Raw genomic sequence first — 14,477 nt, 5'->3', positions numbered from 1 at the left:
CTGAATCTATCATTCTGTATTATAATTCTTTAACAGTGTAATATGTTTTATTCTCTTTTGCATGTCTAGGTTTTTACTCAATACCCAGTATAGAGTAGGTATCAATATATTTGAATCAAAATGATTCACTCTACTTATACATACTTTTAGAAATTAAGAAGCCAAAGATTAAATTTTGAAAGGACAAAATACTCACTGCTTTTTGAGATGGACGAAATATGGCTTTCCTTCTATTGTAATCATGTAAACAACCTATAACAAAATTATTAGAAAAATTCAATAATAACACATGCCAAATAGTGTATCTTCTCCAAATTAGGGTTTAAAATATTGACAAAATTAATAACAACCTGTAACCATTATATTGGCTTTCCTTCCCACACAGATACTTGGAGCTTCAGAATTCTGCATTGAGAACTAGGTAGTAAAGCACTCACTTGCCTGCTATTCACTATTACTCACACCTCTGAGGGAGAAGCTTACCCGATGATTATTATCTTTCAGTTCAGACAGACCCCACCATCAAGGATGTCCACCTCAATTGTGAGGACTCATTGGTTGTTTACCTAGAGCTCTCCTGGAAGGTAAATTGTCCTGCTCATTGAAAGAGACCCTCCCAAAAGATAGAAGTACAAGAAATGTAATATATTTCCAGCAATATAACATCAAAAGCCATTGCATTTTACTCATCTGTGTGAACAATCAAACTCCTCTGAAATAGAATGTAGGAGAGAATACAGGGAGACTAAAGACATGTCTAGAGAACAACATAGAAGACAATAGAAAATGCAACAGTCATTAAATTATGTATTTGGTTAATTTTAGACATTTATTTTAGCAAGAGAAATAGCATTTAACAGTTTTCAATTCCTCAACTTTATACTGAAGCATAACAAGGTACTTTGTATCATGTAAATGTTCTGTGAGGAATTAGTTGAATGGCATTGTGAAAAGAAGTATAAGTGGAATTTGGAGGGGACCTTTAAAATTGTGCCCTCTAAAATCCTTTGATATTAAACAAATAAGATGAAAATTAAAGGAGACTATGAAAGCACCAATAACATTTAAAATCCACATATCTTACAAAGATAAAACAAAAAAACTAAAATAAACCAAAAATGTACAAAACCAACCAATAGGAGGAAAAAACTCTCAAAAGATACATTATCTAGAGCCTCCACATCTTTTCATATACAATGTCCAACTGATATAAGCCGAACTGTAACCCCCCAAAAAATTCGTTAGATGAAGTACTAATTCCCAGCACCTCAAAATGTGACCATATTTGGAGAAAGGGTCTAAATGGCTGATGTCATTCTTAACTGTGAGAACCCTAAAGTTTTCCTATTAAATCAGAAAGAAGGCAAAGGACTTCCCCTCTCTGCAGTGCTTTTTAATATCATACTGAAAGTCCTAGCTAATGCAATAAAGCAAAAAAAAAAAAAAAAAGTAAATAAAATAGATTCAGATTGGCTAGAAATAAATGTGTGTCCTTGTTCACAGATTACATGATTGTCTATGGAGAAAATCTGAAAGACTCACCAAAAAGAAACCCCGAACAAATAAACAATTGTGGCAAGGTTGCAGCATGCAAAGTTAATATTAAAAACTCATTTTCTTTCCTTTATACCAACAATGAACAGGTAATAAATTAAGTGAAACACACAATGTCGTTTACATTTCACCCTGAAAAATGAAATGCTTAGGTATAAATATAGAAAAATATGTATTTATGAGAAAAACTACAAAACTAATGCAAAAACTCAAAAAGAACTAACTAAATGGAGGGATATTCCATGTTTATAGATAAAAAGACTCAATATTGTCAAGATATCAGTTCTTTCCAATGTCAACCACAGATCAATGTAAACCCAATGAAATTATCAGCAAGCTATTTTATATATACCAACAAACTGATTTTCAACTTTATATGTAGAGCCAGAAGACCCAAAATAGCCAATGTAATATTGAAGGTGAAGAACAAAGTTGGAGAATTGACACTTACCAACTTCAAAACTTACTATAAAGCCAGGCACAGTGGCTCACGCCTATAATCCCAGCACTTTGGGAGGCCAAGGCAGGTGGATCACCTGAGGTCAGGAGTTCAAGACTAGCCAGGCCAGCATGGGGAAACCCTGCCTCCACTAAAAACACAAAAATTAGCTGGGCATGATGGCAGATGCCTGTAGTCTCAGCTACTGAGGAAGCTGAGCCAGGAGACCAAGAGAATCACTTGAACCTGGGAAGCAGAGGTTGCAGTAAACCAAGATCGTGTCACTGCACTCCAGCCTAGGCAAAAGAACGAGACCTTGTCTCAAAAAAAAAAAAAAAAAAAACAGAAGATTTAGTATAAATGTACAGCCCTCAAAACAGGGTGGTGTTTGCAAAATCATAGACAAATAGTTCAAAGAAATAGAGATCCCAGAAATAGATCCACATAAATATGGTCAATGGATCTTTGACAAAGAAGTCGAGGCAAAACAATATTTTTAAAAGAGTCTTTTCAAAAATATGTACTAGAACAATAGTATTCCCACATTAAAAAAAAAAATCTAGACACAGACTTTAAATCCCTCACAAAAATTAACTCAAAATGGACCACACATCTAAATGTAAAATGCGAAAACTGTAAAACTACAGGAAATATTCACTAGAAAAAAAGAATAAAATACATTGTGTGTAACCACTGTAGAAATTATGTTACGATCTAAATGAAACAGAGTATAACTGCAAGCAGTGTTACAAGCAAATTCTATACAACAGGGAACTGTTAGGGGAAGTCAAATCATCAGGCAGCTGTAAGTTAAGAAGGAGGTATGTAATTTAGATGCTTATAGTTTATATCAGGTGAACAACAAATAATTGTAGTATAAGTAAGCCTCATGTAATATTTCTCTTTTATCTTTATGTGCACATGCATTTAACTGGGTATTCTATATTTTTATTTACTAAATCTTATAACTGTGTGCCCTTAGGCACTTTTACTTTTGCAGGTCCTACCCCATATGATACCAAACATATTCAAATAAAATCACATCCCACAATAATTATAATTTTGTTGCTAAAATATATTACAATATACCTTTTTAAATCATTATAGTTAAAAGAAACACACTGAATTTCCATATTATAAATGCCTTTATAAAAATTCTAGAAATTAGACAAGTGAGGAATTCAAAGATTATCAGTGACAAACAATGGAAAGGGAGAGTTGGTATTATTAATCTCAGGAAAAAGGAAACTAAACAAAGATGTAATGTCACCTCTTCTTTCCAGTCAGAAAGGGAAGCTGTCATAGGGCTCATACACCACAGCATAGCTAGTAATTCACTTGGGAGGCAGAGCAGAGGGGTGTTCAAAGCTGCATGATAAGCATGTTGGTAAATAACCCTCAGCTACTAGAAGAAGAAAAGGTAAAGAAAGGGTATATGGGGAAGGGGAAACAATATAAATAGTATATCCTTACGTGAAACAGACAGGAAAGGTTTCTGAAACCGCTAAATGGAAAAAAGATAAATTTGGAGGCCCATAATTACTAAAAACAATAGATTATCTTATACTGGTAGAAACCATGTAAGAAGTATTCTCTTGCCGAACTATTAGAGAAGGAACATTCACTACCATTCAATCTTGGATGTGAAATTGACGTGATCATTAACAAATAAACCTGCTCAGAGATCATCACCATTCAGATCCTCACTGACTTAGTGAAAGCTAAGAGAAATCTCTAGGGGATCACTAGGGCCAGAACTAGGCTACTAGAAAACTCAGTTATCAAGATAAATAATATCTTAATGCAACCTTTTTAAAAATCAATGCAAAAAAACACCATGATGAAAACAATATCAAAATTTTCAAGACAGACAGGATCTGATCCTGTAGTTACATGACTCATTTCACTTGCCTCACCCTAATCCTAGTCCTAGGGGGATCCAAGTTTTCTGCTACCTCCTTAAATTTCAAACTTGGGGGATCCTATACCTAGCATTTTGACCCCGGGGGATCTTATCCCTAAAATCCTTCATCATCAACAGAAACACACACACACACAGTCTCACACATTCGTAAACATCAACATGCTCCCTCTTGTGAACCTGTTCTCAGCTGTCAACTCTGCCTCCAAGAAGTACAATCCTGCCCACATTCAGCACCTTTGGTCTTGACATTAAACACAACTTAACAACATTTCATATTAAAAATATTATTAAAATTACATTATGTTCTGGATCTGTTTTAGCATCCGATGATGAAATCTTCTCTGGAATTGTGGTCTGCAGGAAGGTTTTATGAGGATCTAAAAATAAATATAAACTACGTTATTTTGATACCCGTGATCTTATGTTATTCACTTCTCTGATTCTGCATTTGTTTCTCTACATTAGCGGCTATTTTTAATATAATCTACACATCTCGCCCTTTCCACTGTCTTTCTAGTCATTCTTACCTACAAATTTCTGACCCCTTGTCAAGATCTCAAATTTTTATTCTCATTCTCCCCTGCAAATCCCTGTCTACACAGATACACACACACACACACACATACACACACACACACACAGTTTGGCGCTGGTACAGCTTGACTAAACGTTAAGTACCAAATTCGGTGTTGTAAACAGATGTGGAAATGAGAAAACACAGATGCATCCAGAAAGTGAGATATTTTGCAGGGACGAATATAGATATTGAATACAAGGATGATCTGCACTTTTCAATGGGGCAGGTGGAGGCTAACAGTTGCCAAATCAGTCAATCCTTGATAAATAGCTTTTTTTTTACGGTGATGCAATTTTTCGTAGAGTAGCAGAATTTTTGTATGTGGAAAAAACCACAAATTTCATTTTTGTTCATTTTCTGGATCAGGAAGCCATCCCAAAGAAATAAAACGATTTTCTGTCGGAAGCTGCCTCTCTGCCTTTTTAGCCACAGACCTTGAGGCAAGGGGCCAGGAGAAAGCGGGAGAGCGTGGAGCCAGGGTAAAGTCTGAGCTGGACCCGGGCGGTGGAAAGAGTGAACAAGGTCTCCCTCGCAAGCCTGGATTCCTGGACTTACTGAGGTCTGCATGCATCCCACCAAGTCCGGTGAGAAGCACCAGAAGAAGGAACATGGCTCGCTGTCTTGGAGCCCTGGCGATGAACAGCAGTTGAGACGTTGAGACCTGGAGAGGTGCAGCTCGCGCAGGGCTGAGCGCGCGTGAGGCGGTCCAGGGAGGCTGCGGAGAGGAAAAGCACATGGAAGAAGCGGGAGGTGATTGGAAGTAGGTAACGCGCTGCTGGCGGGCAGCTGAGCACTCAAGAGAAGTGTCTCAGCATTGATACGCCAGTCAGTTTATTGTTAAAGAAGAAAGGACTCCTAATTGTCAATTCTCAGGTTAGGGTGGTGCCTGGTGAGGCTTTTGCTTACATCTTTTACTTAGATCATCGCTTTTTTAATTAACTTCCAGTTACAGTGAGAAAAGAAACAAATATAAAAATATTCTGGTTACTGACAGCAATCAAGTTTCTTCCCATTACATTTATATACCATGCAAACAGTTTAGCTAGAACTAGGCAAAATGCATGTTTGCAGAAAATGTTGCAAACGCTGTGATTGTAACATTCCAGGGTTGGAGACACCATTATAGGACAGCTATTGAATGCAAAACAGCTCATACAATCCCTGCTCAGACTTCCAACAAATCTTCTCTATTGTCCCAAACTATTACTGCTACATTCTGTATAATCCTGCAATCCCTAGCTTTTATTTCTTTATTCAGACCTTGTAAAATTCTGCCTCTTAGTAGAAGCAGAAACAGTTTGGTTTATTGGGGTCCATAGGCACTCTTTCCTTTGCAAGTCCTAGCACACATCATATTAAATACACTAAAATACAGCCACATCCCCACATTAACTGTAAATTTTCAGTAAAAATACTGAAAGCGTGTTTATAAATATGTTTTGAAATTACTTGGATGCAAATCCAAGGGACGTTATCAGCAGAAGAACAATAACATACAATCTTTTAAAAAGAACCAAGAGACCAAGAAATAAAGTCACAAGACATGAAGTTCATAGTAGAATGGATACAATTGCTTAATGAAGCGGAAATTTGGAACATCAGATTGGCAAACTCTGACAGAAAAGAACAAGGAAAGAAAAAAAGTAGGAATGCAAAAATAAAATTAAGTTATATGGAAAATAGAAATAGAACTGTCTGTATCTAGAGAATAGTATTTCCCAAAAAAAGAGAAAAATCAAAATAGGAGGAAATATTAAAGGAAATAATGGAAAAAGTTTCTGTACATTTAAAAAGTAAGAGAATGACCTTAGATTGAAAGAACCCAGAGATTACAAACTGGGCACTGAAGAGGAAAACATACACACACACACACACACACACCCCTGAAATTTAAAATGACACCAAAGAGAAAATTCTAGAATTTTCTAAAGGAAAAGAACAGGTTGCCTACCAAGGAACAAGAATCAAATCAACATTCATAGTCATACTGAATACATGAAATCAATGGGTTAATATTATTAAAGTATTAACTGAAAAGAAATCTGAAATATTATTCAAATGTGAGAGTATGAGTTTTAAAATTTTCTTCAATATATAAGTTCAAATAAAATTTGACGTAAAGATACATATCAGAAAGGCATTTCAGAGAACAAATCACATGATAAGGAAAATAGAAAATTATGATAAATGATGTCACAGTAACAGCAATCAAATATCTTTCCAGAGTTTGTTTATATGTGACAGAAAAATACTAAATCAAATAATGAGAACATATATATCTAATAACCTAGAAGCATATTTTTAGACAATATGACTATGATGGGACGAATGGAGAGGGAAAATATCAAAATGATAATGTTCTCAATTTGAAACATTCTAACATGTATTTATGTAACTAAATAGCTTTAAAATATATCAACAAAAATTGATAGGAATATAGGGGAAAGCTGGCAAAAGTATCATCAGGATTGGAGATTGAAACACATCTCTTATAATTATTGATAGATCAAGCAGGGAAAATTTAACAAAAATATATGAGAATTGGATGACTCAAATAAGCATGATCTAGTAAACATTTGTACAATTCTAGATCAACTGTAGAGAATACACATTCTTCCCAGCCACCCATGGAATATTTACAAAATGGTCACGACCTAGGTTTTATAATATTTCACCAATTTTAAAGAATAAGCATGTAATTGAGTTTATGTGTTTTCAATTATACTGATAATCACTATATATTAAGTGAACCATTTAGTCAATTTAATATTAAGGAATTATTGATATAGTTGGATCGTAATTACCATTAACTTTCCATTTGCCCTGTCCTTTTTTTTCTCTCCTTTCTTGCCTTCTTTTGGATTGATCATTATTATTTTATTTTCCTATTTTATTGACATGACAGCTATGTAGTTTTTACATTTTTCTTTTAGTGGTTACCTTAGAATTATAGCATTTACTCAAGATCATCTCCCCATCTTAATATCTACTGATTATCAACCTTAATTACATTTACAAAGTTCCCTCACAGAAATACCTAGTTTTGTGTTTGATTGAATAACCAGGAAACAGGAATTTTGGAGGAACATCTTTAGAACTCTGCCTGGAATAATGTCTTCTAGTCCTTCAGGTCCTTATCAACCAGGTTTAGATATGATTCTTCAGGCGCCATTCTTTGAGGATGAGGTGGTATGGTGTTCCAACAGGTCTTTAAGGTGGTAAAAAGGTACAGTCCCCCTGAACCTGCACTATGTACACAAATCTTGAATTTCTGTTGCTAGGTGTTGCTAGAGTAGCAAACAAATTTCACTGAGTCTTTCCACAACCAAAGATGCCTCACCTGAATTAGGTCACGTGCAACCTGAAAACCCCTAAAGTTATACGGAGAAATGAGAGTGATGTTGAAATGACGCATGAGGTTTATCTCTCCATACAAGAAATTGCTGGTATCCTGGAAACTCACCTCTTATGAAATGCTTTTCTTGGACCTTAAATCTGCTATATGATTTATGGCTGGCTCCATCACCCTCACATCCAAATGTGTAAGGATGGCAAGCACATAGAATACAGTCTGTTGGTATAGATTTAAAGAGAAAGGTGAAGGAGCCTAGTCAAGTAGGCAGAACTGAAGATAGTATTCATGAAATGTACCTGGATGCTAACGTTCCATCAGGCTGCTCCTTATAATTTCTGTTACTTGTCTGTGCCTAATAGTTTAGCTAACCTGTCTGGTATTCTAATGACTGGAGAAATTTAATCAGCATTGAACTAGTCTAATTCCTATACATTCAAGTTTCTGACATTTCTAATAGAATTGAAAAACTAATTTCCTATATGGATGCCCACCACATTTCTAGAATATATTGACCTTGAACAATACTGTTGATCTGCAAACAAAACCCATAGACTCTCTGACATGACAAACACACTGAAAACAATGAAGCAAAGGAGTGAATAAAATGGACATGAAGAAAAGAATATTGCCTTTTGTGGGGTCCAGCCAAGATGATTCCTATGGCAGCTTGAGAACACCTTCAAGTAGCTCATGAGTGAGAAGTTAGCTACAAATTAGTTCTTGCTCCAGGCATCCTCTGTTTCCTAAAATTATTGACCCATACTATCACTGACAGATAGATTGCAGTGGGTCACTCTTTATGTTATATCCATAAAGCAGAAAGTATGTTATCACTTCAGCTAATTCTAATTTGGTTTATGCAGAAAGCAAATTCTTCAGCAGCTAATTATCCATGATTCCACAATACCTGTTCAGAAAACACATTTTTGCACCTGTTATCTGTCTTTGGAGAAGGCATATGTATGCCCAAGGTTGGCAGGGCTAGACAAAGTGTCTAGGCAGTTCAGCTGATTTCAGGAAAGTGAACCCGCATGCATAGGCCAATAAATTGGAGAGAGAGACTTGCAAATGTAGTGGCTGGAGAAACCACAGTTCCTCTCTTTAATTCCTCCTGGAGTTAACCTACTGCATGCAAATAGCTGTCATTCTAGCTGAAATGTATTGTAGACCAGCACTAGCTGGTTATAATGTTGGGTGTGAAATCTTTCTTCATCTGTGTCCACAGAGAACAACATGCCAGCAAATAAAGAAAACATAAATACATGGAAACATCTAATGTTCACAGATTGGAAGATTTAATATTGTTAAGGAGACAGTACTACCAAAATCTATCTACAGGTTCAATACAGTCCCTATCCAAATCCCAAAGCGGTTTTGTTGTCTTTTGGGGAGGGTTTGTTTTTTATTATTTTTGTTTTTTGCAAAAATAGGAAAATCCATCCCAAAATCCAATTGGATATTTCAAGATTTCTTCAAATAAGTTAAAATTTATATCAAATATGTTTGACTCCATTAAATGTTGTGAAGAAGCTACTTCTATAATACATTAAATATTCAGCTCCCATAAACAGATTCTTCCATCGCCATTAAATTACAGAGAGAAATAATTAGAAAACCGATAGAAACATAAAAGACTGAGACCTGAGAAGCTTACCTTAGATTTTCATCACCTAAAGATAGGATTGGACACATTCTTACACATTTCTGAAATGAGAGACACCAGCAGGAAACAGAATGGAAAGGATGCCTTCGGCTTCACAGCCTCCTCCTGAGCATCAGAAACACGTAAGAAGCCCATGAGACTCTTGGCCCTTTCTTGAACTTCTGAAAAAAAAGAAAAGTTCTTGGATATTATGAAATTATCAGGCTCACCAAATATCCAGATTTCCGGAAACCATGAGCAAATACCTTCATGATATGTGTCTAAGAAGTTATTCGTGGCAGTCTTTACCAATTGCAAAGAATACAGTCCTCCTGAGAATGAATCCTAGAAATGATAACTGCTTCGCTGAAATTAAGGTAGATTGACAATTCATTATTTTCTTATCTTTCTTAAAAACTAGTGTACTTACTGTATGGCGGTTTCATTTTAAAACAAAATTGGATGCATATAAGGAAGATCATTGCATGCTGTTACAGTTATCACTTTAAAAAAGAAATGTATTCTAGATTTTCAGATATACATTTAAATTAAAGCCATAGAATATTTTTATTAAGTAGATTAAAATACACTTACTATTACTATAAATCTTCTGTGGCATATCCATTAGCTGAATAGTAATAAATGATCATTGAATAATAGATTATAAAACCACAATCTGAGAGACTGAGACAAAATTACCATACCAGGAATGTTTTCTAACGGAGTGTGAAGGTTTATTTCTATTCTATTCTGTAAGAATTCATGTAAAAAAACAAATTAAAAGTCCTCAAAAACATGAAATAGGTACATTTGAAGTATTATTGTACATATTTTATAAATACTTGTATAGTTGAGGTCCTTTGAAGAATTCTCCATTATTCAATTCCCAGAAGTCAACTGCTTTGGTTACTAAAACATCCTGAAAAAATGCAGAATTTCATAAATATCTTGGGGTTTTTTTAATTTCTTTTTTTATTATTATTATACTTTAAGTTCTAGGGTACATGTGCATAACGAGCAGGTTTTATACATAGGTATACATGTACCATGTTGGTGTGCTGCACCCATCAACTCGTCATTTACATTTGGTATTTCTCCTAATGCTATTCCTCCCCCAGGCCCCTACCCACAACAGGCCCTAGTGTGTGATGTTCCCCTCCCTGTGTCCAAGTGTTCTCATTGTTCAATTCCCACCTATGAGTGAGAACATGTGGCGTTTGGTTTTTCTGTCCTCGTGATAGTTTGCTGAGAATGATGGTTTCCAGCTTCATCCATGTCCCTGCAAAGGACATGAACTCCTCCTTTTTTATGGCTGCATAGTATTCCATGGTGTATCTGTGCCACATTTTCTTAATCTAGTCTATCATTGATGGACACATAAATATCCATTTTTTACAACATTATATAACATCAATTTGTAGATGCATAACTATTATGTTAACATAGGTTTTTCTCTAGATAAATATGTAATATATTTGATTTTGTTTCTGCAAGATATGATTTCAAAAATTGACTTCCAAGTTCATAGAGCTGTAAATCTGAGTCTGAAATATAATCACATGCTTTAATAGAAAGATGTAATTATCTATAGGTGAGTTCTTATTTTTCTAATAAATAAGTTACTGTTTTGACATTCTTAAACATAAGAAACATCTTAATGGCCTCTAAATTCCCAATGAAGAACGACAACATGACTTCTATTAAGTGTGTTGGAAATGCTTTCTAAAGATGTATCACATCAGATCTGCTTTTTATCCTTTGAAGTTGTTGTTGTTGTTGTTGTTGTTTAATTTTTAATTCTTATTGAAATGGCATCATTGTCTGGGGTAAATACCCGAGGTTCATCGTCTTGCACCAAGGAAATGCAGTATGCCAACACAGAAGCAGATTTAGGAGCGGAGGTTTAATAGGCAAAAGAGAGAGAAAGGATAACAGCTCTCTCTCTTATAGAGAGAGGGGGGAAACCGGAATGGGACTTCCTACCTGCTTAGGAGTGCACAGGGTTTTATAAACAGGTTTGAGGTGGTGTGTCTGATTTACATAGGGCCCAAAGATTGGTTGGACCAGGTGTGATGTTTACATAATGCACTGGGAAGCTAGCCACTCCACCCTAGTCTTTTATTATGCAAATGGGGTCTCTACTTGGCCAATGCTATGTTGCCTGCTTCTTACTGTGCACGTGGCTGACAAGGAAAGGGGAAGATGGAGCCACCATTTTGAACATGCCTAGTCCACAGGTAGGCCCTTTCCTATTGGCACATCTGACAGCATTCACCTGTGCAAGCTTCTGGCTTGCCTTTTTATGTCTGCAGCTCGATTTTACAGGCTGCTCTTTGTTAGAAAAGGAAATGATCTGGGGGCTGCTTTTTGTTAAAAGGAAAATCTTACTGAGGACTTCCTTACCCCTCTTCCTTTTCTCCTTCTCCTTCTTTTTTTTTTTTTTTTGAGACGGAGTTTCACTCTGTTTCCCAGGCTGGAATGCAGTGGCGCCAGCTCGGCTCACTGCAAGCTCCGCCTCCCGGGTTCACACCATTCTCCTGCCTCAGCCACACGAGTAGCTGGGACTACAGGCACCCGCCACCATGCCCAGCTAATTTTTTGTATTTTTTAGTAGAGGTGGGGTTTCACCATGTTAGCCAGGATGGTCTCGATCTCCTGAACTCGTGGTCCGCCCACCTAATAATTTCTTCTTAACTCCTATATCACTGTGACCTGAATGTGTCCTTCCCAAATTCACATGTTGGAGACTCAATTTCCAATGCAATAGTCTTGGAGAGGGGGAGACCTTTTGGAGCTGTTTAGGTCATGAGAACAGCCCTCAAGAATGGGTTGATGCCATTATAAAAGGGCTTGTAATAAAGACAGTTTGCTCTTTGTATCACTCCTTTCATCCCTTCTGCTAAATGCGGACACAGCATTTCTCCCACTCAGAAGTGCAGCAACAAGGCATCATCTTGGAAGCAGAGAACAGCCCTCGCCAGACACCCGAATCTTCCGGTCTGGATCTTGCACTTGCCAGCCTTGAGAACTGTGAAAAAAAATAAATTTCTGTTCTTTATAAATTACCCAGTATCTGGTATTTTGTTATAGAAGTACTAAGGGACTAAGACAGAAATTGGTACCAGATAAGTGGGGCGTTGTATAACAAGTGCCTAAAACTGTGGGAGCAGTTTTGAAACTGGGTAACGGGTAGAGGTTAAAACAGTTTTGAAGTGAAAAATATATAAGCTAAAAAAATATAGCCTATATTATTGTAAATGTAGCATTAAAAACATTCTGGTGAGAGTTCAAAAGAGAAGAAAGGTAGGAAAAATCTTGTTCTTCATAGATAGTACTTAAATTGTCATGAACAAATTGCTGGTAGAAATAAGGACAGTAAAGACTATTCTGATGAGGTCTCAGATGGAAATGAGAAACAAGGTATTAGAAACTAGAGGAAAGGTCGTCCTTGCTCTAAAGTGGCAAAGAATTTGGTTGAATTGTGTCTGTAACCTAGGGCTTTGTGGAAGGCAGAAATGGAGAATAATAAACAAGGATTTGTGCTGGAAGAAATCACAAAGCAGCAAAGTATTGAAGGTGCTCTGTGTCTTCTTCTGGTTGGTTGTAGTGAAATGCCAGAGGAGAAAAATGAGTTAAAGGTGAAATATATAATCAATAGGGAAGCAGGACATAAAGATTTGGAAAAGAAAATTCTCAGCCTGGTCATATAAAGAACGAAAAGGCTTATTTGGGAGAAAATACCAAGGGTATGGCCAAATGAAATGCTTGATAAGGAGATTAGCAAGGATAGAAGGAAACAAGATGTTATCCATTGAGACAGTGGAAAATTCCTGTACAAATTCATAAATGACTCTAAAAGCATTTTGGAGATCTTTGATGCTGCTTTTCTCATCACAGGCCCAGAGTGCCACGGTTTTGAAGGCAGAATGGTTTTAAGGGAGAAGCCTAGGACACCCATGGGACCTCAGGACTGGATACCCAGGGCCACCTCAAATCTCCACCCCCTGCATTCTGGTGCAGTGCTCCATGGCCACTTCAGCTATGGCACAAATGGGCCCAGGTGGAGCTTGAACCACTTGTCTGGAGGATGCACATAGTAAAATCCGGCAGCCTCCACATGGTGCTAATTCTGTAGGTGCACAGCGTGTGTGAGCTGTGGGAGCACCTGTATTTCAAAGGATGCCTCAGAGATCCTTGGGGCCCAGGCAGAGAACTGTCACAGAGCCAGGAGTGCTGAATAAAATCTCCACTAGGGCAATGCCTAGCAGAGACACAGAGTTAGGGCCACTGCAGAGGGTCTGTGCTAGGGCAGTGTCTAATGGAGCAATGGTTATGAGGCCACTCTAGAGAGCCCCCACTAGGCAATGTCTAGTGCAGCTGTGGGGACTGGGTCACTCTCAGGCCTCCAGCACTGTAGAGTCACCAGTGTACAGCATCAGCCTGGGAAGCTGTAGGAATGCACCTTCAGTGTGTGAGAGCTGAAACATGGACTGCACCCAGCAAAGTCAGAGAGATGGGACTTCCCAAGTCCTTGGAGGCCCAACCCCCGACACCAGTGTATCCACAAGGCAGGAAATGGAGTCAAAAAGATTATTCTCAAGCCTTAAGATTTTATTGTGTTTGTCCTATTGAGTTTTGGACTTACTTGGGACTTGCTACCACTTTCTTCTTGACTATTTCTCTCTTCTGGAATGGGAATGTCTATCCTATGCCTGTCCCACTATTGTATTTTGAAGGCAGGTAACTTGTTTAATTTAAACAGGCTCACTGCTGCAGGTAAATTTTCCTCAGGCTGAATCATACCTTGAGTCTTACTCATTTCTGATTAAGATGAGACTCTGACCCTTAGACTTTTGAGTCGATACCTTAATGAGTTAGAACTTTTGGGCTGGCACGGTGGCTCATGCCTGTAATCCCAGCACTTCGGAGGGCTGAGGCAGGCAGATCACCTGAGATCAAGAATTCAAGACCAGCCCAGACAACATG

The 14,477-nt window shown here is 37.2% G+C and overlaps 1 protein-coding gene across 1 annotated transcript in view; it reads right to left on the bottom strand.

Annotated features, from left to right (window-relative positions):
- The window catches only part of ADAM5 (Disintegrin and metalloproteinase domain-containing protein 5), a 136,929-nt gene extending 131,803 nt beyond the window's left edge, over positions 1 to 5,126 (bottom strand). The window contains 3 exon segments of the mRNA NM_001283728.1: positions 197 to 252; positions 4,215 to 4,294; positions 5,050 to 5,126. Coding sequence (NP_001270657.1) covers positions 197 to 252; positions 4,215 to 4,294; positions 5,050 to 5,104 — 191 coding nt within the window. The 5' untranslated portion in view covers positions 5,105 to 5,126.
- Positions 5,127 to 14,477: the final 9,351 nt, after the last annotated feature.

The sequence above is a fragment of the Macaca fascicularis genome, chromosome 8 (genome assembly GCF_037993035.2).
Source record: "Macaca fascicularis isolate 582-1 chromosome 8, T2T-MFA8v1.1".
NCBI classification, from domain to species: domain Eukaryota; kingdom Metazoa; phylum Chordata; class Mammalia; order Primates; family Cercopithecidae; genus Macaca; species Macaca fascicularis.
Note: the sequence above shows the minus strand (reverse complement) of the source record. Positions and strands in the feature narration are given on the sequence as shown.